The 27,033-nt window shown below is 41.4% G+C and overlaps 1 protein-coding gene across 2 annotated transcripts; it reads right to left on the bottom strand.

Annotated features, from left to right (window-relative positions):
- Nucleotides 1-636: 636 nt before the first annotated feature.
- LOC311120607 (uncharacterized protein) lies at nucleotides 637-19,516 on the bottom strand. Of its 2 annotated transcripts, none has more exons than XR_014612175.1 (2): nucleotides 18,817-18,902; nucleotides 637-1,029 (listed from the first exon to the last, which is right to left on the bottom strand). XR_014612175.1 is itself a non-coding variant. In XM_084195193.1 (2 exons), the coding sequence occupies exons 1-2, from the start codon at nucleotides 19,325-19,327 to the stop codon at nucleotides 10,634-10,636; spliced, it is 1,371 nt and encodes a 456-aa protein (XP_084051319.1). In that variant the 5' UTR covers nucleotides 19,328-19,516; the 3' UTR covers nucleotides 10,237-10,633. The 2 variants fall into 2 exon arrangements, 1 of the variants encoding a protein (XP_084051319.1); XM_084195193.1 differs by lacking the exon at nucleotides 637-1,029 and adding an exon at nucleotides 10,237-11,493 and having other exon boundaries at nucleotides 18,817-19,516.
- Between the last annotated feature and the right edge of the window lie 7,517 nt (nucleotides 19,517-27,033).

The raw sequence follows: 27,033 nt of genomic DNA, 5'->3' as shown, positions 1-27,033 counted from the left end.
AGTCACTTTCTCAACAATATATTTTAGTTTATGGGAAAAGTATTTGGATAATAATGAAATTATGGCAAACTATTTGTTTCTCTATAAAATCAGCGAGAGTTGCACTTTCTTTTCTAAATAAAATCGAACAAAAAAGATATCTGGTCAAACTTTCAAACAATACTATTTGGCCCTCATTTGTTTATAAAGGAATCACACAAAAGATTTTGCTAACTTGTGAAAATAATTTGTTTATTTTCATAGAACATGAAAATAACAGTGTGGACAGTGACATGACAGGGTGGACCCTGGGCATGACAGGGTGGACACGTTGTGAAATGTCATTGAATGGCCTCATAAATGCAAGGAACAATGCAAGAAAATGATGTAAAAAATGCCTTTTCCCATGTAGGGGGAAATTACAAGTTGAACAGACTGTTTTTGATCCACTCTACCTGCATGCAGCCACTGAATAAAGATGCCCAAAATGAGACATTAATGTGGCCTTCTAGCGTTAAACTCTGTATATCATTCTGCACAGTGAAAGTCAAACATTCAACTGTAGAACAAGAAGGAAAATGTTTTTTAAGTGGAGAACAGTTGATTTGAAAAAACAGAATATTACAGAAAGATCACTTGGACGCATCTCCAAACAGTCTCTCCCTTTCTGCAGAGACATGGCTCAGTTCTGCAGTTGCTGTTCCACATACTTCCATGCAGACACTTCAATCTGTACAGAGCGCAACCTGGAAGGCCCTGGCTCATGCTGATTTTCAGGAGTTTCAGCAGGGGAGTTGGGTGGTGTCTCTGACTGTAGCAAAGCACTGGACCTGTTTCTGGCTCTGGCTTGACTTTTTGCCTCTCTCCATTTCTTTATTTTTGCCCTCTTCTCTCTCTCACTGAGCTCATTGACACCCTTCTTCTTTCCAGTCTCTCTGTCTTTTTTCCATTTGACCCTTTCTTTCTCATGGTACTTTCTTCTTCTGTCTGGGTCAGCATCACGACGTTCCCGATATCTCCTTGCTATCTCAGCTCCTTTTGATCTCATTCCTTGAAAAAGACGATTCAAAATGTTCCCTTACACACTTTAATTGGCAGTCCCGGTAAACTAGGCTTGCATTATCAAACTAGGTTTGCTGATACTGATATCGCCAAAAAATTGTCCATATTGTCCATTCTTACTATGTATAGCATGTACTGTTATAAAATGTGTGTAATAGCTGTTGTAATATGTGTAACATTATCAGTATGTGGCCTAAACTATGCACATGTCCTTCCTGTCATGAACCATGTCCACCCTGTCATGGAAGGCTTGCTGACAGGGTGGACAATGACAGGGTGGACATTTTTGTCTAATGTTAGCATTTAATGAGCACATGGTGGACCTTCACTTAGCAACATACTACAGTTAGCAAGCTGACTGTGTACTGTTTTACAAATATATTTCAAAGTTCTGATAGGTTTTTCTATCAATTGATATTTCCCTATGACAGAGTGGACATGTTAAGCTTGACAACATCCAACTACACACGTAATATGATGAAAATGATGAAACATAAGTGTAAATACTTACTCTGCAACTAGACACTGCTTCAGCCTTCATTGAAGAAAGACAAAATGCTCGTAGTGATGTCACTGAAAACATCAGTGGGTTTCTTAAAGGGGCAGTTACCCCATAATGACAGGGTGGACAGCAATTTCAGGGACACATGCAAAATGTTCAATATGATTATGAAAATACAATATGCATGATCAAAATTACTTGTTTTATCAAATAACTTATTGTGGACAGTAAAACCATGTAAAAAAAAATTGGATTTAGTATCATTTAACCACTTATTACACACACTGTAGTTAGCAGAGCAGTGTGTGGGACATGCCAAAATCACGTACATCCAATGAATTTTTTTTTATAAAATGAAGGAAACACTTTTTTAGAGACTTATCATTCTACTGATATGTGTGCAAATGTTTGGCCACTTATAATAAGACCTCAGACTTTCATTATTCTGCTCCATTTTCATGATGACTGAGTGAGTCTGATGAGGACACCAAAGGCACCTCATAGTGATATTGACTCTTCTGCTAAGATTGCAGTTCGGCTAGGATGCATATTTTATGTGCTTGAAATACTAATCAGCTTTTATGATGCTGATAAAGATAGTACCTCTACAGGTGGTATCTAATTGTGCATTCGCATTCTCTCAAGATGTTGAAATAAAGAAATCATATTTCTCCACTCCTGTTCCCGAGTAATAATTTAGCCTACATTTGGTGTATCATTTTACTGCAAGAAATGCTTAATTCTGCAGGAGTTATTATTAAGGCTATGTGAGAGGTTATAGACCTACAGTCAGTGTCCAGATTTCAGTTAACATTTAACACATCTGAACGGAAGGCTACAGTTCCCTTGATGTGCCATAGTCCCATTTAACGTCTCCATCTTGTGACTGTCGAATTTGTATAACACCTGACAATCATCACACTGCTATCATCCTCTTTTATCCCTTCACCCAGCCTGGTCTCATAGACTAAACGTAACATAGAAAATGTAAATCCGGGACACTCAAATTAGTATGATATGCTATGTATGGTATGGTTACTTAAGGCACAAACAAAAGTAGAATGATTGGTCTTATAACATGAATGTCTAGCAAACCAAAGGTTGCGAGTTCGAATCTCATCATGGACAACTTTAGCATTTTAGCTAATTAGAAGCTTTTCAACTACTTACTATTTTTTAGATACTTTGTAACTACTTAGCATGTTAGCTAACCCTTCCCCTCACCCTAACCTTAACCCTTTAACCTATCTCCTAAACGTATTATTACAAATGCCATATGGCTTCAGCTTATCATAGGAGTTAACGTGCCACAAAAAAAATCGGACCTGGGTTCCTGTAAAGACGTAGTCGAATGTGATTCCTGCGTCTCCGTTGCACTAAACGTCTGACTGTATTTTGGATCACTGCATATCCCACTTTGATGCATTTAAGATGTATTAGATTGTATCCATGATGCTTCACGTTGTCCCAGTTGATCAAGAAGGAATAACGCTATGTCAAGGAGGTCCGATATTTCTCCGCAATGTATGTCAACTATTGACAACACCATCCATATTGCTCAATTACATGAATATCTCTCAATGCCTCAAACCGATGAGAAAATAAAAGTTGATCAACTCAAACAAACCGGCCATAATGTCAACCTGTGCTTGAGAGGAAGCCAAGCTTGCCAGTAGCTAATGCGGACGTTTCAGCATAATGAAGGCTCTTTCTCATAATAAAGTGCAACTGGGTTATTTCGCAATAACGACATCTTTCTAATTATAACACGATCTTTCTCATAATAACGAGAACTTTTTCCTAGTAATGTTATCATTCATTTACTGAATTATTTCAGAATAACGTGATCTTATCTCATAATAATTATATATAAAAAATCTCAGTGGCAGCAATACGCCACCGTAAAACATCGTACCGGTTTGGTGGAATGACCCACATATTTCGTTATTTTGAAATGATTATTAAGTTGTTTGGGTCATTCCTAAGATGCGTCATTCAAAACGTGTGGTTCTTATGGGATGTTGAGTATTGAACAAAGCGCTACAGAAAGAGATGTCTGTCATTACGTGCAAGTTAAACAACTACAGCCTCCTCCTTGGATTTTCCATTTCCTCATCTCCTCTCGACTGCCTCAGGCTTGGCTGATCTGGCATTGCATTTCCTCTCTGCATTTTTTATATTCCAGGCCTTTTCTCTAATCTGGCCTTTCTTCCTCTCCCTGTAGAGACGCTGTTTTTCATAGTTAACGTTTTGCTGGCGGCCCCCAGTCTTTAACAACTCCTACAGTACAGACCAACATAACAACTCCTACAGTACAGACCAACATAACAACTCCTACAGTACAGACCAACATAACAACTCCTACAGTACAGACCAACATAACAACTCCTACAGTACAGACCAACATAACAACTCCTACAGTACAGACCAACATAACAACTCCTATAGTACAGACCAACATAACAACTCCTACAGTACAGACCAACATAACAACTCCTACAGTACAGACCAGTGGCGGCTCCTGAAAAAATTCTCAGGGGGGGCAATTTTTCTGATGATTTAGGTGACCTACACACATTTTTAAAAAGATATGTCCAGCAACAACATGAAGACAGGGGCAGCATATAAGTCAATACCAGAAGCATTTATTGACTGATCTCAAAAGTGTTGGCTTACAAAATCAAAATAAGTTATCACAGTAAAAATAATCAAGGGTGTTCTTTCACATTCCTCAACACTGCATAAACAATATGCATTTCCATAAACAAATGAAATATCAGCTGAAAATACAGCATCTTGGTATTTGTTCAGATTGCAGGATCAACAAGAGCTTTTACCACATTTTTTGCCTCATGGTTGAATTGGAAATATGTGCACCTGAGCATAATTCACAACAAGCAAGCAGGAGCTTTTGATAGAGGCTACTGAAAACATTGATGCAAGTTATTGGTAATAAGACATTTTTATAGACTTCCATATTCTGCCCTCTTGTATAGATTTGTGAAAATGAACAGTGATAGACATTTTGCCTGAAAACAGAATTTGAAAGTAATTTCTAGAAAAGGTAAACACAGCTATCTGTATGGCTTTGTAAAAATGAACAACCATATTCTGGCCAATTGTATAGATTTGTAAATATGAACAACCATATTCTGGCCAATTGTATAGATTTGTAAATATGAACAACCATATTCTGGCCAATTGTATAGATTTGTAAAAATGAACATGAACAGATTTTTTTGTTTGTTTTACTTTTTTTAAAAATGAAAAATAACTATTTTAAACAACATCAACTGTGAACTGATTTGGGCGTGTGTGTGTTAAAGAGACAGGGAGGGAGGGACAAAGAGAGAGAGAGGCTACATTACTTGTACTGAAACTGTTCTCTTCTCTGTTTCAATACAGCAAAGCGTTCAATGACTTTCTCATTGAAATCAGGCATGCTGAGGACTAGTTCCCTCTCCATGGAAAGCATGGCCAGTGCATTCAGACGTTCCTGGCCCATTGAATTTCGCAGGAATGTCTTAACTCGTGTCAAAGTTGAGAAACATCTCTCAGCTTCAGCTGTTGTCATGGGAGTAGTTATGAGGATGTTCAACAGAGTCACAGTCTCAGAGAACGTCTCCTGGAGGTTGTAGCTCATGAGAACCTGGTACAGTGCCAGTGCACCACAGCCTCCCTTGTATTCAGGATTCTCATAGATCAGAGATAGTTCTGTCTTGAGCTTTGCCTTGCTCAGCATGGGGTATGCATTCACAGTGGCATTCAGAGCCTCATCAGGAAATGAATGGCAGTACCTTTCAAACATGTCTGCTTGCAGTAAGGTAGCACTCACAAGGTGGCCAGAGAAAGAGAACCTTTCTTTGGTGTGATCCAGGATGGTGTTGCAGACCTCTTCAGACAGCCTCTGCTTCTCCTCTTCTCTCAAAGCTGTTCTGGGTCTTTTGGCTCCTGTTGCTTCTTGCAGCTGCTGTTGAGAGGAGTCCCTGAAGGCAAACAGACCAATGTGTTTGTTGGCTTTGTACAGTATTGTTGTCTATGTGATGCACAGGTATATGCAATGTATCCATGATGTATAGTACAAATACTTCAGTCCACTTAAAATGGGCAGGGATGCATAAAGTCTTTAGTGTTTAAGTTAGCCTTTGTGTCTCACATAGCCTGGATGTTCAGCACAGTATACAGTGGTGCTCATAAGCTTATGATCCCATGCTAAAGTTGACTAAAAAGAGGAATAAAAAAGAAAAGAAAATTGGTGTCCATAAAGGTTGGATTTTCCAACTTTTTTAATTAAGTCATTAAGATACATTTCCAAAAGAAGATTTTTTTATTCCTCTTTTTAGTCAACTTTAGAATGTGTTCATACACTTATGAGCACCACTGCACAGTACACATAGTATATAAAATAAAATAGATTACACCACTGGCCATAAGGCCATAAGAATAATGTAATTTCAAACACAAATGCAGTCTCCTTTCATGCATACATTTTCAAATAAAGCTCTGCTTTGAGAAAGATCGAATGATATTGTTTAATCTTACCTTATGGCCTGCACACTGCTTGTGAAGCTGTCGAGGGCACTTTTGATAAAGACAGCATCGATGTCCTTCTTCTGTAGCTTCTGGTACAGAATGTCGACGTGGGGCATGATTTTGTGAAAAAGCCGCAGGAAAAAAATAAAATCTTCATCATGCAGCATCCTCACGTAGCCAGATGCCTCTCTCACTGTGGCCTTGTCAAATGAACCCAATGAACCCGTCCGGATGGCTTCAAAACATTCTATGAGGTCGTCTCGATTCTCGTAGACAGTGTTCACGACTCTGCTGTTGAAGTTCCACCGTGTGGATGAAGGTCTGGGCAGTCTTCGTGCAACAGTCTGGTCAAGAATGCTGGTGCGTTTGGGTGACCGGGAAAAAAAAGTTGTAATCCCGCTCAGATCGGAAAAGAAAATGTTCACTTTTTTGATGCGAGAAGTAGCTTGCTGCATGATCAAATTCAGCTGATGTGCATAGCAATGCACGTAATGGGCATTCTTGAAATGCTCACGCACCTTTTTCTGCACACCAGCCTTCTCTCCCCTCATCACACTGGCTCCATCGTAAGCTTGCGCAATGAGTTTGACTTTCTCGTCATCGGCAAAAAGACCGTTCAGTCTCTCCAAAAGTACACTGGCGATTGAGACTGAGGTTGATTCCGAGATGGGAAGGAACTCAAAAAAGCGCTCCTGCACTTTGTGCTTGCTATCTATGTACCTCAGCACAAGCACCAACTGTGTCTGTGTAGAAACATCCGTGGTCTCGTCAGCTTGGATAGCTACGAAGTTCGCAGACTTCACCTCCTCCACAATATGTTCCCTCGTGACCGCTAGCATACACTCCAGTACCTCGTTTTGAATGGTCTTTGATGTGCCCTTGAAAACTTTAGCATTTTTAAGATAGTCATCAAACACCTCATCTAATTGTGCCACAAAGTTGACAAGTCCAAGAAAAATACCAGGGTTGGTGGAGCCCTCAGTTTCATCTTTGCCTCGCAAAGCTAACTCAAACACTCCGCAAAACTTCACAGACTGGATTAGCCGGCTGAGGATATGGCGGTTCTTGCTAACCTCATCGTTGTGGCGGCGGACAGCTAGCCTGTATCCCTCATCCAGTTGAGTGGCAATATTCACTCTCCCCAAAGCAGAAATTCTCAAACAGCTATCCATGTGGGTCTTTGACAGCTCATGTTTCTTAATCTTTTCTGAAAGATGGTGCATGTCGGTTACACCAGTCGCTGTCCAAGCGGTGCTGTCTGAAGTGCCGCCTTCAGGGTGAATGAGTAAGCAGGGGTAGCAGAAAACTGCATTAGCTACATCGCAGCCTGCTAGCCAGGTTTTTCGTTCATACCAATTTTTGGAAAATCCTCGGGTGTAGGACTTCCCCCCTTTAGTAGAAACCTGTTGAATTATTAAATTTGGTCTGGGAGGTCCTAATTGTTTCGTTGCCAATTTATCTTCATTTGTTCGCCGACAAAAAGGAACTTCTTTCAAAGACACAATCGAGTTGCACTGAAGCCTAGTCATGTTGATAGTAGTAGTGAATTGATTGAGGCTGCTACCCTCTCTTTTCTTAGTTACGTTCATGGTTACGTTACGTATGACGAAAGTGCGTAAGTGCAAGCCCTCAGACACCCTTGGAGATTCTGTTGAAAGCTCTGAAATTTGAAAAAAAAAGATTTTACATGGGAGTCTATGACAGACTTCTGGGCGATTTTCAACCTGACTGAAATCGCCCCAAAAGGGGGGGGAGCCATTTGAAGCACGACTTTAGCCTGATTGGACATTTAGTGGCAGTGTGGCACTGTGGCAGATAGATTACAACACTGATAACTACTGTTGCCGTGATATAATTGATTAGAAAAAAAATCCCTTCATTTTCCCGTTTGGCAGTGCGTCGCCCATATCGCCCTATTGAACACACCGCCCCTGGTACAGACCAACATAACAACTCCTACAGTACAGACCAACATAACAACTCCTACAGTACAGACCAACATAACAACTCCTACAGTACAGACCAACATAACAACTCCTACAGTACAGACCAACATAACAACTCCTACAGCACAGACCAACATAACAACTCCTACAGCACAGACCAACATAACAACTCCTACAGCACCATAACAACTCCTACAGTACAGACCAACATAACAACTCCTACAGTACAGACCAACATAACAACTCCTACAGTACAGACCAACATAACAACTCCTACAGTACAGACCAACATAACAACTCCTACAGTACAGACCAACATAACACCTCCTACAGTACAGACCAACATAACAACTCCTACAGTACAGACCAACATAACAACTCGCCCCTTTAAAAACACACATTAGTTCAACTACTGCATAGTTTGTGCCCCTGTTTTTAAGACAATACTCACCGGTGTTAATCTGATCTCCAGTCTCCTCCTCTTCATCCTCCTCCTCCCCTTTCACTGTGACAGTCATCTTCTCTTCATTCCCCTCCTCTTTCACTCTCAAAACTTCTTCCTCCTCCTCCTCTTTCACTTGAAAAAGGTCCTCGTCTTCCTTCACTAAAATATCCTCTTTAACCCTGAAAGCTTCTTCCTCTCCTTTCCCTGTGACAGTCATGTCCTCCTCTTTCACTCCAAAAACGGCATCCTCTTCTTTCACTGTAACATCCATCACCCCATTTACTCCAAAACCTTCTTCCTCTTCTTTCACTGTAACATCCATCACACCATTTACTCCAAAACCTTCTTCCTCTCCTTTCACTGTAACATCTTCTTCTTTCAATGTGATAGCTTTCTCCTCCTCTTCTTCTTTCATTCCGAAATCTTCTTTATCTTCTTCTTTGACTGTGACAGTCATCTCCTCCTCTTTCACTGTGATATCCTCCTCTTCCTCTTTCACGACAATGTTCAGTCCCAGAGCTTCTTTCTCCGTCCAGCGGACCTCTTCTTTAGTAGGAGGCGAGTAGCTTATTGAGCTCATGGTTGTGGATGTTAGCTAGCTACCTAGCTTGCTTGTTAATTAGCGATAGCCTAGCACTCGGCTAGACGCTATCTTAACCAGCTAGCTTGACTAACAACATATATAAGAAATGGAGTAAATACACAGTGCGTCTAAAACACTGAGGTTAATATTCACAAAATGGTTCCAAGATCCCCGATGTTTTGGTTTTATGTTTTCTAGCAAGATACCGAGGCAGCTAATGAGTCATGTTGTTGTTGAAAAAGCTTCCCGTCCCGTCCACGAGATTACACGTAGCTAAACAAGAAACATCACTTGAAAGAGTCACATCGTCATCTGCTGACTGGAGTGGGTAACGCAGTTTAGGAAAATATTCATATCATTCTGGCAAACAATATCATAAGCAATGATGTATATGAATCCTGGATTGCAGATGCTATGTATTGGCCATTGAGAGGCTTTCAAGCCACGGGTCGGCCATATGGCACTCGCCAGTAGGAGCAGTCCTCCACAGCATAGTAATGAATGAAATTACATGTATTCAAGTATTTTTTGATGTAGTGGGGACAGTTACATTAGAACTCTCAAAACAAATACTTTAAGGCATTTTTTTAAATAATGGTTTTCATTTTTTATTTGTATGATTAGCTCACAGAATATAATTTAAAAGTATGCATTAAGGTGTCTGTAATTGAATAAATGTGTCAAAAACGAATGTAGACATGAATAAATGCAATTATATCGCTTCCAAAATAGTTATTGACACAAACCAGTGCGCCTGGCACGTACTACCACACCCCGTTCAAAGGCACTTACAGTATCGGCCACAACTGTATATCATTCATTTGAAAATGGATGTAGCAATAGCAGATTGCCCCTTTAAAGACAAAATCTATTCCCTTAAAGTCACACTCTGTAAGATACAAATGTCAGCATGAGCCACCAACACAAATATAAACAATGGAGAAAACAGCAGATAGACACTTGATGATGTGTAGTGCTCGAGGAATGACACGCAGATAAACACACACACAGAAAGAAAACACAGAGTTTGAAAATGATAATTTAATCACAGAGTATTGTAGTATCTAAACAGTTTATGACTTTGCTGACGTTTGCAAATGGTGTGTTAGAGGAAGTTGACTCAGCTTGCGGAAGCATCTGGAAAGCATTACTATAGGGGCCCCCTAACACAGAGGAAGTCTGTTATGTGGAGGCCTGGGATTGGTCTGTGGGAAAACCACCCATATTATGTTACATATTATAAATACCATGGTTGAAACAAAGGACGGGGAGAATATAACATATTAGAGATTGGGTCAGTTGTTCTCCAGATGTCTGCAGGAGTCTGTAAATTGACGCTGAAATCTTTGATGTAATAAACCATTATAATCAAGGACAGTGTCAGCGGATTTCTTGTCATCACAGCATAATTAGCATCGTTATCTCGACACTACAGTATCTACATTCAAACTGACAAACTCTACTTTCTAACTGACATACTCCATATTCAGTTCAGGTGTTTAAATAAAAAAACATTAAAATGTCTTTTGGAATGCGCTTTATACATTTTGATTTCATGTGCCGTTAAACAAAAGCACAATTTCTCAGTCAAAAATATGAGACAAGTGTGGGAGCAGTATGTGTGTTTTCTCATGAACTTTAAGTCCATTTGACGTGTTATATTCCTTTCTACACTGGGAGCAGTGGTAAGGCCTCTTTCCTGTGTGTGTTATCTCATGGTCTTTCAGGTGCCCTAACTGGGTAAATATCTTTCCACACTGGGAGCATTCATAACGTTTCTCTCCGGTGTGGATTCTTCCATGCTCCTTCAGTTGCTGAAACCAGGTAAATTTCATTCCACAGTGGGAGCAGTGAAAAGGCTTCTCCCGTGTATGTCTTTTCTCATGCCTTTTCAGGTACTCTATATTCGTAAAACTCTTTTCACAATTTGAACAGTGGAAAGGCTTTTCTACAGAATGTGTTTGCTCATGGTTTTTCAGGGTCACTGATGTGGTAAAACACTTTCCACACTGGGAGCAGTGGTAAGGCTTCTCTCCTGTGTGTGTCCTCTCATGTGATTTCAGGCCCGATAACCGGGTAAAACTATTTTCGCACTGGGAGCAGTGGTAGGGCTTCTCTCCTGTATGTATTCTTACATGATCTTTCAGGGTCCCTGAAGTGGTAAACCTCTTTCCACATTGAGAGCAGTGGTAAGGATTTTCTCCTGTGTGTATTTTCTCATGCTTTTTCCGTTGCCCTGACCAGCGAAAACCCTTTCCACATTGGGAGCATTGGTAAGGCTTCTGTCCCGTGTGTATTCTCTCATGTGATTTCAGGGTCCCTGAGGAGGAAAAACTAGTTTGACACTGGGAGCACTGGTGTCGTCTTGCTGGTTTGGACGTCTCTTGGTCTGGTTCCCCTGAAGGACTCTTCCCTCTGTCAGAGTGAGAGTCTAGTCTCTCTCCTGCCAAAGACAGACAGTATTTAGTAAACAGAGAGACCTGGGCCCATATTCACAAAGCGTCTCATAGTAGGGATGTTGATCTAGGATCAGGTCCATACAATCTAATTCATTATTATATAAAAGTCAATACTGATGCTAGTACAGCACTCTTACTCTGAGACGCTGTGTGGATTCGAGCCCTGAATGAAACCTCCACATGATCAAACTGCCTTCTTTAATAGGTTTAATACAGACTAGATCCCTCAATAACCGGAGGTCATCAATTTTTTACAACATTTTTTAAATCCAGAATGATCAAATGAACAAAATGATCAGGCAGTGTCTTGATTCTGTCCTCTTCATCATTTGAAAATAAACTGAAAATGTCAACCAAAATGTCATGAAATCAGACATGAGTTGGTTGTAATTATAGGATATATGATGTGGTAGCAGAGTTCAATCAGCTCAGTCTGTCTTACCTTACAGCTAAAATATTAAGGACCTAATAACACCATTGAGATTTTAAAAACGAATGACGCAGAGCTTCAATCCTATTTGTAAGATTTCGAATAATATCAAAATCAACCCTTTTGTCTTGATCAATGACCAAGATATGGATGTCTCATGGTAGGGTGGGGTATGCAGAAAGGGTCAACTTTGAGGACCTCTATCTCCTGAATGTTTTGGCATGTCAAATATCCTTCCTTCCAATGAAGTTTCTATGTGAGAATTGCCCGTTTTTCTGTAAACACAATGTTCTGCAGATTGTACTTTTAAAGACGGTCCCTTAGCCAAAAGTGCAAACATTCCCCCATTGAAACCAATAGTCACTTTTTGAAAACTGAACGGAATGGCCAAAATGTAGGGTGTAGCTTAATCACTACTTTAATCTGATTCTAGACATATCACTCTCATCATCCTATGACCTTCATTGAAGAGGTATTGACGAGTGAACTCCCAAATATCAAACAAGTATCTGATGCAGGGGTTTCCAACAGCTCATAGCTCGCCAAACAATTCCGAAAGTAAATGCAATTTTTCATGTGTTCCATCGCAAACTGTCATAAACAAATCTCACAAGTATTCGACACCGCAAGCTCCCAGCTACTATCTAGTTTCCAGCTACAATAGCCATTTACAACATGATTGTCTACACCAGGGGTGTCAAACGTACGGCCCGCGGGCCGGATCAGGCCCGCAAACGGGTTTAATCAGGCCCGCGAGATGATAAAAAAAAAAAAAAAGTATAAAAATGCGCTGCAATTTTTCAATAAAATAAACTGCTGTTCCAATTGCGTCCACTGGATGGCGCAATAGCAATTGTGTTAAGCAAGCAAACTGTTTATACCGGGGCAGAGCAAGTAGGTCAAGCACGTGCAGCCAATGAGCTACTTTGTTTTGCCCGCGATATTTATTACGGCTTCTACTTTTAACATTATGTGCTTTGGCACCCTCATTGCCCCAATATGTCTCTGTCAAAAAAGAGAAAAGTGGATGCAGAGTGCAGAGTGTTCCAAGAAAAATGGTCATCCTATTTAATCACGGAATTGAATGGGAAAGCTGTATGTTTGGTGTGTTCAGAGCATGTTGCAGTGCTGAAAGAATATAACCTTCGTCGCCACTATGTGAGTCTTCATGCCGACAAATTTGACAACTTTCAAGGAAAGCGGAGATGAGAGAAGGTGAATGAACTGTTGGCGGGTCTGAAGAAACAGCAGTCTGTGTTTACTCACAGCCGAGACATCAGTGACGCTGCAGTGAAAGCTAGCAACCTCATTGCTAATGAAATCGCAGTGGCTTCAAAACCATTTAGTGAGGGTGAATTTGTAAAAACATGCATGATGAAGGCAGCGGAGATTGTGTGCCCTGAAAAGCGGCAGGCTTTTGCAAATATCAGCCTGACAAGAAACACAGTTGCAGACAGGATTTCCGATCTTTCAGTGGATTTGGACAGCCAGTTGAAGCAAAAAGTAAAGTCATTTATTGCGTTTTCGGTTGCAATTGATGAAAGTACGGACATTACAGATGTTGCACAACTGGCCATTTTTTCATCCGCGGAGTTGATGACACATTGACCGTCACCAAGGAGTTCGTGGAGTTGGTGCCGATGACAGATACAACGAAAGCAGCTGATATTTTTACCGCACTCGTCGGCGCGCTGGACAGGGTCGGAGTGGACTGGTCCCGCGCTGTCAGCCTGGCTACAGATGGTGCGCCCTCAATGATCGGGAAAAAAGCAGGCGTTGTGACAAAGTTCAGAGAGAAAGTGCAATCTACAAATGGAGGACGTGATTTTTTGACTTTTCACTGTATTTTGCACCAGGAGGCTTTGTGTTGCAAGTCATTAAAGATGGATAACGTCATGAAGGTGGTCATTCAAACTGTTAATTTCATCCGATCCAGAAGCCTGAATCACCGTCAGTTTGACAGCCTTCTCAGAGAGAAAGACCACATCTATGGCCTGCCATACCACACTGAGGTAAGATGGTTAAGCCGAGGTGCTGTGCTGAGGCGTTTCTTTGATTTACGAGAAGAAATTGAACAGTTCATGGAAGAAAAGGGCAAACCAGTGTTAGAATTTCATTCCGCAGAATGGATGCCGGACCTTGCATTTATGGTGGATGTTACAGAGCACCTGAATAACTTGAACAAACAGCTGCAAGGGCGCAACAAAGTTATCACGCAGTATTATGACAGCATACGTTCTTTCAAGTTGAAGCTGTCATTGTGGGAGACGCAACTTGCCGATGGTGATGCAGCTCACTTCCCCTGTCTGAAAAATGTGTGCGCGACCCAACATGTGGCAGACATGAAGCGGTTCAAAGATAAAATAACGGGACTGTTACGGGAGTTTGAGCAACGCTTTCAGATTTATGTTTATATGTTTTTATGTTGATGTGCTATTGTTTTTAATTGATTTTATTTGTATATTTAACCTATTCTTGACTCTGTGGTTCTTGCACTTGTTTGGGGAACAGGATTTCATTATTTGTATCTACATTTCTGCCTAAGAAATGACACCCTGATATAGTTCTGTGATATACTTCTGTGAATCACTGAGGCATTGTGTGTTTGTGTGTTCTTTTTCTTTAGAATTTTCAAATAAACTTGACGTGTTTTATGATTAATAGTGATGTTGTGCTTGTACTATTTTGGACACACTGTCCTCAGGCTCCAGCTTTATGTTGTATGTTGATCGTATTAAAACAAAGAAAACAATCTGAAGTTGTTGTTTTTAAGTTTATATATACCATGATTTTTCCGGTCCGGCCCACTTGGGAATAGATTTTCCTCCATGTGGCCCCTGAGCTAAAATGAGTTTGACACTCCTGGTCTACACTGTATTTCTGATCAATTTGATGTTATTTTAATGGACAAAAAAAAAGATTTTCTTTCGAAAACAAGGACATGTCTAAGTGACCCAAACTTTTGAACGGTAGTGTATATTGACAGAAAACATACTGCACTACTTTCTCTTGTACACTAAGGACCACGGGAAGAGTTGACAACATAGTGCACTACTTTCTCTTGTACACTAAGGACCAGAGGAAGAGTTGACAACATAGTGCACTACTTTCTCTTGTACACTAAGGACCAGAGGAAGAGTTGACAACATAGTGCACTACTTTCTCTTGTACACTAAGGACCACGGGAAGAGTTGACAACATAGTGCACTACTTTCTCTTGTACACTAAGGACCAGAGGAAGAGTTGACAACATAGTGCACTACTTTCTCTTGTACACTAAGGACCACAGGAAAAGTTGACAACATAGTGCACTACTTTCTCTTGTACACTAAGGACCAGGGGAAGAGTTGACAACATAGTGCACTACTTTCTCTTGTATACTAAGGACCACGGGAAGAGTTGACAACATAGTGCACTACTTTCTCTTGTACACTAAGGACCTGGGGAATAGTTGCAGGGGAGAGGAGCAGTGGCGTATATTCATGTATGCCAAGGGAAGCCAGGCTTTCCCAAAAAACATACAATCATTTATCTTTCGTCCCTCTGTGTTTCCTTCACTTTGCAAGAGGCTGAATGTATCTCACCGGAGAAAGCATCCGAGCAAGCGAAACAGCGCCCCTCTGTCTCTGTATGTGTAGGCCATCTATCTGATGCTGTCGGGTCCGAAAGAGTATGACATTGTTGCCGCCCATAGCATTGAATGCAAGTGAAACCAGCGAGCATTTGTCCTCCCTTGATTCATTTTTTTATAAAATAATAGCCAATCAGCATTGAGCTAAACTGAGTAAGCTCAACTGTGAATGGTCCTGGCGCACCAATAAAAAGTGTCAAGGAAGCCAGTTTGAATTTGGCTTCACTCCAATCAAATCGCATCAAGATAAATACGTAATTGAGAGACAGATGTTCTGTTGTTGCATCTCGTTGTGTTGTTGTCCTCCGGGTGGTTAGCTAGCTAGCTACAATTGGCCCTTTCCTAAATTAGCCATCGATGGAGATAGGGATTTGTGGTTTTACTTAATTCTCCGTACTGGCCAATGATTATAATGTCGATTCTGATCCAACAATTAATTTATACATTGTGCCCCTGGCCTGAGAGGATGAAATTTCAATATGTAGCTAGATGTAGAAGGCTAATGTTAACTGGCTAACGTTACCCATGAAAGGAAGTTAGGCTAGCGAGCAAGCATTTTAGCCAGGTAGCCTAGGACAACAAACAAATAAAAACATGTACTGTATTAAAGAGTGCTAGACCATTTAGTCTACATGAAAGAGAGGAGGATGGCATTGGCGTTTCTCTACAAGTAGGGTGAGTTTTTTACCTGATTTAGATGTTTCTGCTTATAATTCTCGATATTTTGGTAGGCTATTTGTTAGTCATCTTGTCTATTATTAGATACATGCAGCTTCTCTTCTGTCATTATGTTGTCCTAGAAGACTAAATAAACCCTTGCTCACCAGAATAATGTCACACATCGATAGAATGAATGCTTCAATCTAGTTTGAATCGGTAACGTTTTCTCTGTCATCTCTGCTTCTTTCGCGGAGCAAAGACGTTTAGGGACATGGGAGAAAATGCAATACCATTTTAAAAAACGGGAAAGATTTTCTCTGCATCATTTCCAAATGTCATCAGTTTGACCGGTTGTAAGGAAATAGAAAGCTGTGAAAACGAGCCAACATGTTTCTGCTAAGATTGCAGTTCGGCTAGGATGCATATTTTATGTGCTTGAAATACTAATCAGCTTTTATGATGCTGATAAAGATAGTACCTCTACAGGTGGTATCTAATTGTGCATTCGCATTCTCTCAAGATGTTGAAATAAAGAAATCATATTTCTCCACTCCTGTTCCCGAGTAATAATTTAGCCTACATTTGGTGTATCATTTTACTGCAAGAAATGCTTAATTCTGCAGGAGTTATTATTAAGGCTATGTGAGAGGTTATAGACCTACAGTCAGTGTCCAGATTTCAGTTAACATTGAACACATCTGAACAGAAGGCTACAGTTCCCTTGATGTGCCATAGTCCTATTTAACGTCCCCATCTTGTGACTGTCGGATTTGTATAACACCTGACAATCATCACACTGCTATCATCCTCTTTTATCCCTTCACCCAGCCTGGTCTCATAGACTAAACGTAACATAGTAAATGTAAATCCGGGACACTCAAATTAGTATGATATGCTATGTATGGCATGGTTACTTAAGGGACAAACAAAAGTAGAAAGATTGGTCGTATAACATGAATGTCTAGCAACCCAAAGGTTGCGAGTTCGAATCTCATCATGGACAACTTTAGCATTTTAGCTAATTAGCAACTTTTCAACTACTTACTACTTTTTAGCTACTTTGCAACTACTTAGCATGTTAGCTAACCCTTCCCCTCACCCTAACCTTAACCCTTTAACCTAACTCCTAAACGTATTAATACAAATGCCATATGGCTTCAGCTTATCGTAGGAGTTAACGTGCCACAAAAAAATCGGACCTGGGTTCCTGTAAAGACGTAGTCGAATGTGATTCCTGCGTCTCCGTTGCACTAAACGTCTGACTGTATTTTGGATCACCGCATATCTCACTTCGATGCATTTAAGATGTATTACATTGTATCCATGAAGCTTCACGTTGGCCCAGTTGATCAAGAAGGAATAACGCTATGTCAAGGAGGTCCGATAATTATGTATGTCAACTATTGACAACACCATCCATATTGCTCAATTACATGAATATCTCACAATGCCTCAAACCGATGAGAAAATAAAAGTTGATCAACTCAAACAAACCGGCCATAATGTCAACCTGTGCATGAGAGGAAGCCAAGCTTGCCAGTAGCCAATGCTAACGTTTCAGCATAATGAAGGCTCTTTCTCATAATAAAGTGCAACTGGATTATTTCGCAATAACGACATCTTTCTAATTATAACACGATCTTTCTCATAATAACGAGAACTTTTTCCTAGTAATGTTATCATTCATTTACTGAATTATTTCAGAATAACGTGATCTTATCTCATAATAATTATATATAAAAAATCTCAGTGGCAGCAATACGTCACCGTAAAACATCGTACCGGTTTGGTGGAATGACCCACATATTTCGTTATTTTGAAATGATTATTAAGTTGTTTGGGTCATTCCTAAGATGCGTCATTCAAAACGTGTGGTTCTTATGGGATGTTGAGTATTGAACAAAGCGCTACAGAAAGAGATGTCTGTCATTACGTGCAAGTTAAACAACTACAGCCTCCTCCTTGGATTTTCCATTTCCTCATCTCCTCTCGACTGCCTCAGGCTTGGCTGATCTGGCATTGCATTTCCTCTCTGCATTTTTTATATTCCAGGCCTTTTCTCTAATCTGGCCTTTCTTCCTCTCTCTATAGAGACGCTGTTTTTCATAGTTAACGTTTTGTTGGCGGCCCCCAGTCTTTAACAACTCCTACAGTACAGACCAACATAACAACTCCTACAGTACAGACCAACATAACAACTCCTACAGTACAGACCAACATAACAACTCCTACAGTACAGACCAACATAACAACTCCTACAGTACAGACCAACATAACAACTCCTACAGTACAGACCAACATAACAACTCCTACAGTACAGACCAACATAACAACTCCTACAGTACAGACCAACATAACAACTCCTACAGTACAGATCAAAATAACAACTCCTACAGTACAGACCAACATAACAACTCCTACAGTACAGACCAACATAACAACTCCTACAGTACAGACCAACATAACAACTCCTACAGTACAGACCAACATATTCAAGTGTAGAACTTCAGTAGAATGTCCCTTTAAAACTACACATTAGTTAAACAACTACATCGTTTGTGCCCCTGTTTTTAAGACAATACTCACTGGTGTTAATCTGATCTTCAGTCTCCTCCTCCTCTTCTTCAGCCTCCTCCTCCTCTTTCACTGTGACAGTCATCTTCTCTTCCTTCCCCTCCTCTTTCACTCTCAAAACTTCTTCCTCCTCTTTCACTTGAAAAAGGTCATCGTCTTCCTTCACTAAAACATCCTCTTTCACCCTGAAAGCTTCTTCCTCTCCTTTCCCTGTGACAGTCATGTCCTCCTCCTCCTCTTTCACTCCAAAAACGGCATCCTCTTCTTTCACTGTAACATCCATCACCCCATTTACTCCAAAACCTTCTTCCTCTCCTTTCACTGTAACATCATCATCTTCTTCTTTCAATGTGATAGCTTTCTCCTCTTCTTCTTTCATTCTGAAAGCTTCTTTATCTTCTTCTTTGACTGTGACAGTCATCTCCTCCTCTTCCTCTTTCACGACAATGTTCAGTCCCAGAGCTTCTTTCTCCGTCCAGCGGACCTCTTCTTTAGTAGGGGGCGAGTAGCTTATTGAGCTCATGGTTGTGGATGTTAGCTAGCTACCTAGCTTGCTTGTTAATTAGCGATAGCCTAGCACTCGGCTAGACGCTATCTTAACCAGCTAGCTTGACTAACAACATATATACGAAATGGAGTAAATACACAGTGCGTCTAAAACACTGAGGTTAATATTCACAAAATGGTTCAAAGATCCCCGATGTTTTGGTTTTATGTTTTCTAGCAAGATACCGAGGCGGCTAATGAGTAGTCATGTTGTTGTTGAAAAAGCTTCACGTCCCGTCCACTAGATTACACGTCAGGCAAGAAACATCACTTGAAAGAGTCACATCGGCATCTGCTGACTGGAGTGGGCAACACAGTTTTGGAAAATATTCATAACATTCTGGCAAACAATATCATAAGCAATGATGTATATAAATCCTGGATTGCAGATACTATGTACTGGCCATTGAGAGGCTTTCAAGCCACGGGTCGGCCATATTGGCACTCGCCAGTAGGAGCAGTCCTCCATAGCATAGTAATGAATGAAATTCTACAGAATGTTCGATTAAATGTTTAGAGGACATAATTACATGTATTCAAGTATTTTTTGTTGTAGTGGGGACAGTTACATTAGAACTCTCAAAACAAATACTTTAAGGCATTTTTTAAAATAATTGTTTTCATTTCATTTAATTCATTTCATTTATTTGATTAGCTCACAGAATATAATTTAAAAGTATGCATTAAGGTGTCTGTAATTGAATAAATGTGTCAAAAACGAATGTAGACATTAATTAATGCAATTCTATAGCTTCCAAAATATTTTTTCACAACGGAGGAGGCGTGCCAAGATGGCTGCGCGGGGTCTTCAATACAGCGCCCCCTGTCTTTAATCCAGGGTTTATTCACGTCATTGATCATAACAAGTCATTTCAAAATAACAAGATACACTATACAAAAGTACGTGGACACCCCTTCAAATCAGTGGATTCGGCTATTTCTGACATTTGTAGAAAATCGAGCACACAACCATACAATCTGCATAGACATACATTGGCAGTAGAATGGCCTCACTGAAGAGCTCAGTGACTTTCAACGTGGCACCTTCATAGGATGCCACCTTTCCAATGAGTCAGTTCGTCAGATTTCTGCCCTGCTAGAGCTGCCCCGGTCAACTGTAAGTGCTGTTATTGTGAAGTGGAAACGTCTAGGCGCAATGGCTCAGCCGAAAAAGTGGTAGGTCACACAAGCTCACAGAACGGGACCGCCGAGTGCTGAAGCGCGCAGCGCATAAAAATAGTCTGTCCTCCGTTGCAACACTCAATACCGAGTTCTAAACCGGGGGCTTCATGAAACGGGTCACCATGCGCCAAGCGTCGGCTGGAGTGGTGTAAAGTCACCACCATTGGACTCTGAAGCAGTCGAAACGAGTTCTCTGGAGTGATGAATCACGCTTCACCATCTGGCAGTCCTACGGACAAATCTGGGTTTGGCGGATGCCAGGAGAACACTACCTACCCGAATGCATAGTGCCAACTGTAAAGTTTGGTGGAGGAGGAATAATGGTCTGGGGCTGTTTTTCATGGTTCGGGCTAGGCCCCTTAGTTACAGTGAAGGGAAATCTTAATGCTACAGCATACAATTACATTCTAGACGATTCTGTGCTTCCAACTTTTTGGCAACAGTTTGGGGAAGGCCCTTTCCTGTTTCAACATGACAATGCCCCCGTGCACAAAGCGAGGTCCATACAGAAATGGTTTGTCGAGATCGGTGTGGAAGAACTTGACTGGCCAGCACAGAGCCCTGACCTCAACCCCATCGAACACCTTTGGGATGAATTAGAACGGCGACTGCGAGCCAGGCCTAATCGCCCAACATCAGTGCCCGACCTCACTAATGCTCTTGTGGCTGAATGGAAGCAAGTCCCCGCAGCAATGTTCCAACATCTAGTGGAAAGCCTTCCCAGAAGAGTGGAGGTTGTTATAGCAGCAAAGGGGGGGATCAACTCCATATTAATGGCAATGATTTTGAAATTAGATGTTTGATGAGCAGGTGTCCACATACTTTTGGTCTTGTAGTGTATCATGAGCAAAGGCATTGTAGCCTATCATTTCCCCAAGCTGTGAGAATCATGGCATCATGAGCCTACCAAAGGTTGTGCCGTGTCCATCACAATGTGGAAAAATGTGTCTCTAGTCCAAACCGTTCAATAGTTAGCCTATCCACATTACCAAACCGTTTAATAGTTAGCCTATCCACATTACCAAACCGTTCAATAGTTAGCCTATCCATATTACCAAACCGTTCAATAGTTAGCCTATCCACATTACCAAACCGTTCAATAGTTAGCCTATCCATATGACCAAACCGTTCAATAGTTAGCCTATCCATGTTATCAAACCGTTCAATAGTTAGCCTATCCATATTACCAAACCGTTCAATAGTTAGCCTATCCACATTACCAAACCGTTCAATAGTTAGCCTATCCATATTACCAAACCGTTCAAGTTAGCCTATCCATGTTACCAAACTATTCAATAGTTAGCCTATCCACATTACCAAACCGTTCAATAGTTAGCCTATCCATATTACCAAACCGTTCAATAGTTGGCCTATCCACATTACCAAACCGTTCAATAGTTAGCCTATCCACATTACCAAACCGTTCAATAGTTAGCCTATCCACGTTACCAAACCGTTCAATAGTTAGCCTATCCATGTTCCCAAACCGTTCAATAGTTAGCCTATCCATATTACCGGAGCTTCATATTCTTTCTATTTCTAAGGCGGATTTGACGCCGAAATGTTTATGGAAAATGCCAAAACTTTGGAGACAACAATAATTGTCAAAGTCAAAGATACTGGTTTCCCCTATCCATCTGGTTTCCCCTATCCATCTGGTTTCCCCTGTCCACCTGGTTCCCCCTATCCATCTGGTTTCCCCTGTCCATCTGGTTCCCCCTATCCATCTGGTTTCCCCTATCCATCTGGTTCCCCCTATCCATCTGGTTTCCCCTGTCCATCTGGTTCCCCCTATCCATCTGGTTTCCCCTATCCATCTGGTTTCCCCTATCCATCTGGTTCCCCCTGTCCATCTGGTTTCCCCTGTCCATCTGGTTTCTCCTATCCACCTGGTTCCCCCTATCCATCTGGTTTCTCCTATCCATCTGGTTTCCCCTGTCCACCTGGTTTCCCCTATCCATCTGGTTTCCCCTATCCATCTGTTTTCTCCTATCCATCTGGTTTTCCCTATCCATCTGGTTTCCCCTATCCATCTGGTTTCCCCTATCCATCTGTTTTCTCCTATCCATCTGTTTTCCCCTATCCATCTGGTTTCCCCTATCCATCTGGTTTCCCCTATCCATCTGTTTTCTCCTATCCATCTGGTTTTCCCTATCCATCTGGTTTTCCCTATCCATCTGTGGCGAAGTTTTCCCTAAATGCTTATGACAAATCCAGCTCCAGACGCAGCCATAGCCTAGCTGGCTAATCTTTTGAAAAAGGTGTAGCAACAACAGAGAACATTAGTTAGCTAGATAAGGTTAGCATGCTAGCTAGCCAAACTGACAGCTGTCACGTGGAAATCACCCACAACGGTCCCACCCCCAATTCGTGAATATGTATTAGCAGCCGGCATCATTCTTCGGAAGTGGGGGTGGCATTGCCCTCAGCTATTTTATGCGTATGTGACGCAGCTCACTTGCCAGCAATTCTGCGCCCTATAGGCAATATCAAAATGCGCAAAAATAACCTAAGAAAGGTTAAATTACCAGAGATTCTCATGTGGCCCATTATATTACGCCATCAGTATTACTATAAATAGTTTGAAGAGAGCAGAGTTGGAGAGACTTGCACTTTCTCTTGAGCTATTTTTATAGCCTACGTTTAGGATTGGGACGATTTTCAGATGGAGAAAAATATGGGTGATCAATATTTATTTCTAGGCAATGTAGTAAATTATAGCCTAATTTTATTTAGGAAGTACATTTCCTTGGAAAGATAACTGCCACGTGCACTCTATTTTTAATTGAGACTACACGCGCAATTGATCTCGCATGTATGCCTACTGAACACGAAGCAGTCAGAATGACGACAGCGCACGCTTGCACTTGGGTGATTAATATTTTAGCAAAAACAGTTTTTTAGAACATTTTACAAAGTTAAATAAATAAAAAATGAAATAATATTTACACGTTTACTTTGTTGAAGCACCTTTGGCAGCAATTACAGCCTCAAGTCTTCTTGGGTATGACACTACAAGCTTGGCACACCTGTATTTGGGGAGTTTCTCCCATTCTTCTCTGAAGATCCTCTCAAGCTCTGTCAGGTTGGATGGGGAGAGTTGCTGAAGAGCTATTTTCAGGTCTCTCCAGAGATGTTCGATTGGGTTCAAGTCCGGGCTCTGGCTGGGCCACTCAAGGACATTCAGAGACTTGTCCCGAAGCCACTCCTCTGTTGTCTTGGCTGTGTGCTTATGGTCATTGTCTTGTTGGAAGGTGAACCTTCGCCCCAGTCTGAGGTCCTGAGCGCTCTGGCGCAGGTTTTCATCAAGGATCTCGCTGTACTTTGTTCCGTTCATCATTCCCTAGATCCTGACTAGTCTCTCAGTCCCTGCCATTGAACAACATCCCCACAGCATGATGCTGCCACCACCATGCTTCACCGTAGGAATGGTGCCAGGTTTCCTCCAGACGTGAAGCTTGGCCTTCAGGCCAAATAATTCAATCTTGGTTTCATCAAATCAAATCAAAATGTATTTGCCACATGCGCCGAATACAACAGGTGTAGACCTTACAGTGAAATGCTTACTTACAAGCCCTTAACCAACAATGCAGTTAAGAAAAGTGTGAATTAAAAAAGATAAGTAAAAAATAGTAAATAAAGTAAATAACGGTACAGAGTAATTGAGGTAATATGTACATGTGGTTAGATTTAAAGAATCTTGTTTCTCATGGTCTGAGAGTCTTTTGTTGCCTTTTGGCAAACTCCAAGTGGGCTGTCATGTGCCTTTTACTGAGGAGTGGCTTCCGTCTGGCCACTATACCATAAAGGCCTGATTGGTGGAGTGCTGCAGAGATGGTTGTCCTTCTGGAAGGTTCTCACATCTCTACAGAGGAATTCTGGAGCCCTGTCAGAGTGACCATCGGGTTCTTGGTCACCTCCTTGACCAAGGCCCTTCTCCCCCGATTGCTCAGTTTGGCCGGGCAGCCAGCTCTAAGAAGAGTCTTGGTGGTTCCAAACTTCTTCAATTTTAGAATGATGGAGGCCACTGTGTTCTTGGGGACCTTCAATGCTGCATTTATTTATTTTTTGGTACCCTTCCCCAGATCTGTGCCTCGACACAATCCTGTACCGGCAGTTCTACTGACAATTCCTTTGACCTCATGGCTTGGTTTTTGCTCTGACTTTCACTGCCAACTGTGGGACCTTCACTTTCTGAATGCACTGTATACTAGGTGAACTTGAACTTGCATGCAAAGCTAGGAGCGGTAGGCTACTGAAGTTGAATTCTGAGATTGAATAATGCCACCAACAATACAGTGGGGAAAAAATATTTAGTCAGCCACCAATTGTGCAAGTTCTCCCACTTAAAAAGATGAGAGAGGCCTGTAATTTTCATCATAGGTACACATCAACTATGACAGACAAATTGAGAAAAAAATTCCAGAAAATCACATTGTAGGATTTTTTAGTAATTTATTTGCAAATTATGGTGGAAAATAAGTATTTGGTCACCTACAAACAAGCAAGAGTTCTGGCTCTCACAGACCTGTAACTTCTTCTTTAAGAGGCTCCTCTGTCCTCCACTCGTTACCTGTATTAATGGCACCTGTTTGAACTTGTTATCAGTATAAAAGACACCTGTCCACAACCTCAAACAGTCACACTCCAAGCTCCACTATGGCCAAGACCAAAGAGCTGTCAAAGGACACCAGAAACAAAATTGTAGACCTGCACCAGGCTGGGAAGACTGAATCTGCAATAGGTAAGCAGCTTGGTTTGAAGAAATCAACTGTGGGAGCAATTATTAGGAAATGGAAGACATACAAGACCACTGATAATCTCCCTCGATCTGGGGCTCCACGCAAGATCTCACCCCGTGGGGTCAAAATGATCACAAGAACGGTGAGCAAAAATCCCAGAACCACACAGGGGGACCTAGTGAATGACCTGCAGAGAGCTGGGACCAAAGTAACAAAGCCTGCCATCAGTAACACACTACGCCGCCAGGGACTCAAATCCTGCAGTGCCAGACGTGTCTCCCTGCTTAAGCCAGTACATGTCCAGGCCCGTCTGAAGATTGCTAGAGTGCATTTGGATGATCCAGAAGAGGATTGGGAGAATGTCATATGGTCAGATGAAACCAAAATAGAACTTTTTGGTAAAGACTCAACTCGTCGTGTTTGGAGGACAAAGAATACTGAGTTGCATCCAAAGAACACCATACCTACTGTGAAGCATGGGGGTGGAAACATCATGCTTTGGCGCTGTTTTTCTGCAAAGGGACCAGGACGACTGATCCGTGTAAAGGAAAGAATGAATGGGGCCATGTATCGTGAGATTTTGAGTGAAAACCTCCTTCCATCAGCAAGGGCATTGAAGATGAAACGTGGCTGGGTCTTTCAGCATGACAATGATCCCAAACACACCGCCCGGGCAACGAAGGAGTGGCTTCTTAAGAAGCATTTCAAGGTCCTGGAGTGGCCTAGCCAGTCTCCAGATCTCAACCCCATAGAAAATCTTTGGAGGGAGTTGAAAGTCCGTGTTGCCCAGCGACAGCCCCAAAACATCACTGCTCTAGAGGAGATCTGCATGGAGTAATGGGCCAAAATACCAGCAACAATGTGTGAAAACCTTGTGAAGACTTACAGAAAACGTTTGACCTGTGTCATTGCCAACAAAGGGTATATAACAAAGTATTGAGTAACTTTTGTTATTGACCAAATACTTATTTTCCACCATAATTTGCAAATAAATTCATAAAAAATCCTACAATGTGATTTTCTAGATTTTTTTCTTCTCATTTTGTCTGTCATAGTTGACGTGTACCTATGATGAAAATTACAGGCCTCTCTCATCTTTTTAAGTGGGAGAACTTGCACAATTGGTGGCTGAATAAATACTTTTTCCCCCACTGTATGTGCTTTTAATACGATAGGCCTAGGATAACACATACAAAGAAGAAAGACGACCGTTTCCAAATAATCTGCGGGACAACAAAAAATATTAGAATCCTAAAGTCTTCTGTCTGAATGCCCGCTGCCACCCACAGGATTAATAATGCCGACCGCTCTGCAATGATCTCTTCCCGGGACATTTCATTCTGGGGAAGTGGAGTTAGCCCTGAGTTAGCCTGCCCCAGAGCAGGTTAGTCCTGAAGAATTCGTTGCCATTGCCATACTTTGGTCTGACAGGTTATCCCGAGTTGAACTCAGTGGTGTTAATCAGATCTCCTGTCTTCTTCTTCCTCCTCCTCTAATGTGAGAGTCATCTCTCTCCTCCTTCACTCCAAAAATCTGCATCCTCCTCTTTCTCCTCCAATTCTTTCACAGTAACATCCTCCTCCTCTTTCACTAGTTAGAGACTAGCCAAGCCAGCTCGCTGACTAACAACGTAAAATTAAACTGGACAACTATCTAAATGACAGAAGTTTGTTTAAAAACACAGTGGCAGATATACACCGCCATCTGTTGACTGGAGAAGGTAAAACGCAGTTGAGAGAAACTTTCATTTTATTTCCAG

This window comes from Coregonus lavaretus (genome assembly GCF_964263955.1).
Source record: "Coregonus lavaretus genome assembly, contig: HAP1_SCAFFOLD_47, whole genome shotgun sequence".
Lineage (NCBI taxonomy): Eukaryota > Metazoa > Chordata > Actinopteri > Salmoniformes > Salmonidae > Coregonus > Coregonus lavaretus.
The sequence above is the reverse complement of the archived record's forward strand: the minus strand, read 5'-3'. Positions and strand labels throughout refer to the sequence as shown.

Excerpts from the sequence above, each read along its gene's own strand:
- LOC311120607 (XM_084195193.1), bottom strand. The coding sequence starts at position 19,327 with ATGAGCTCAATAAGCTACTCGCCCCCTACTAAAGAAGAGGTCCGCTGG. Across the intron at positions 11,494-18,816 it reads TGAAGATCAGATTAACACCA|GAGAGAGACTAGACTCTCAC; the intron begins GTGAGTATTGTC and ends TGTCTTTGGCAG.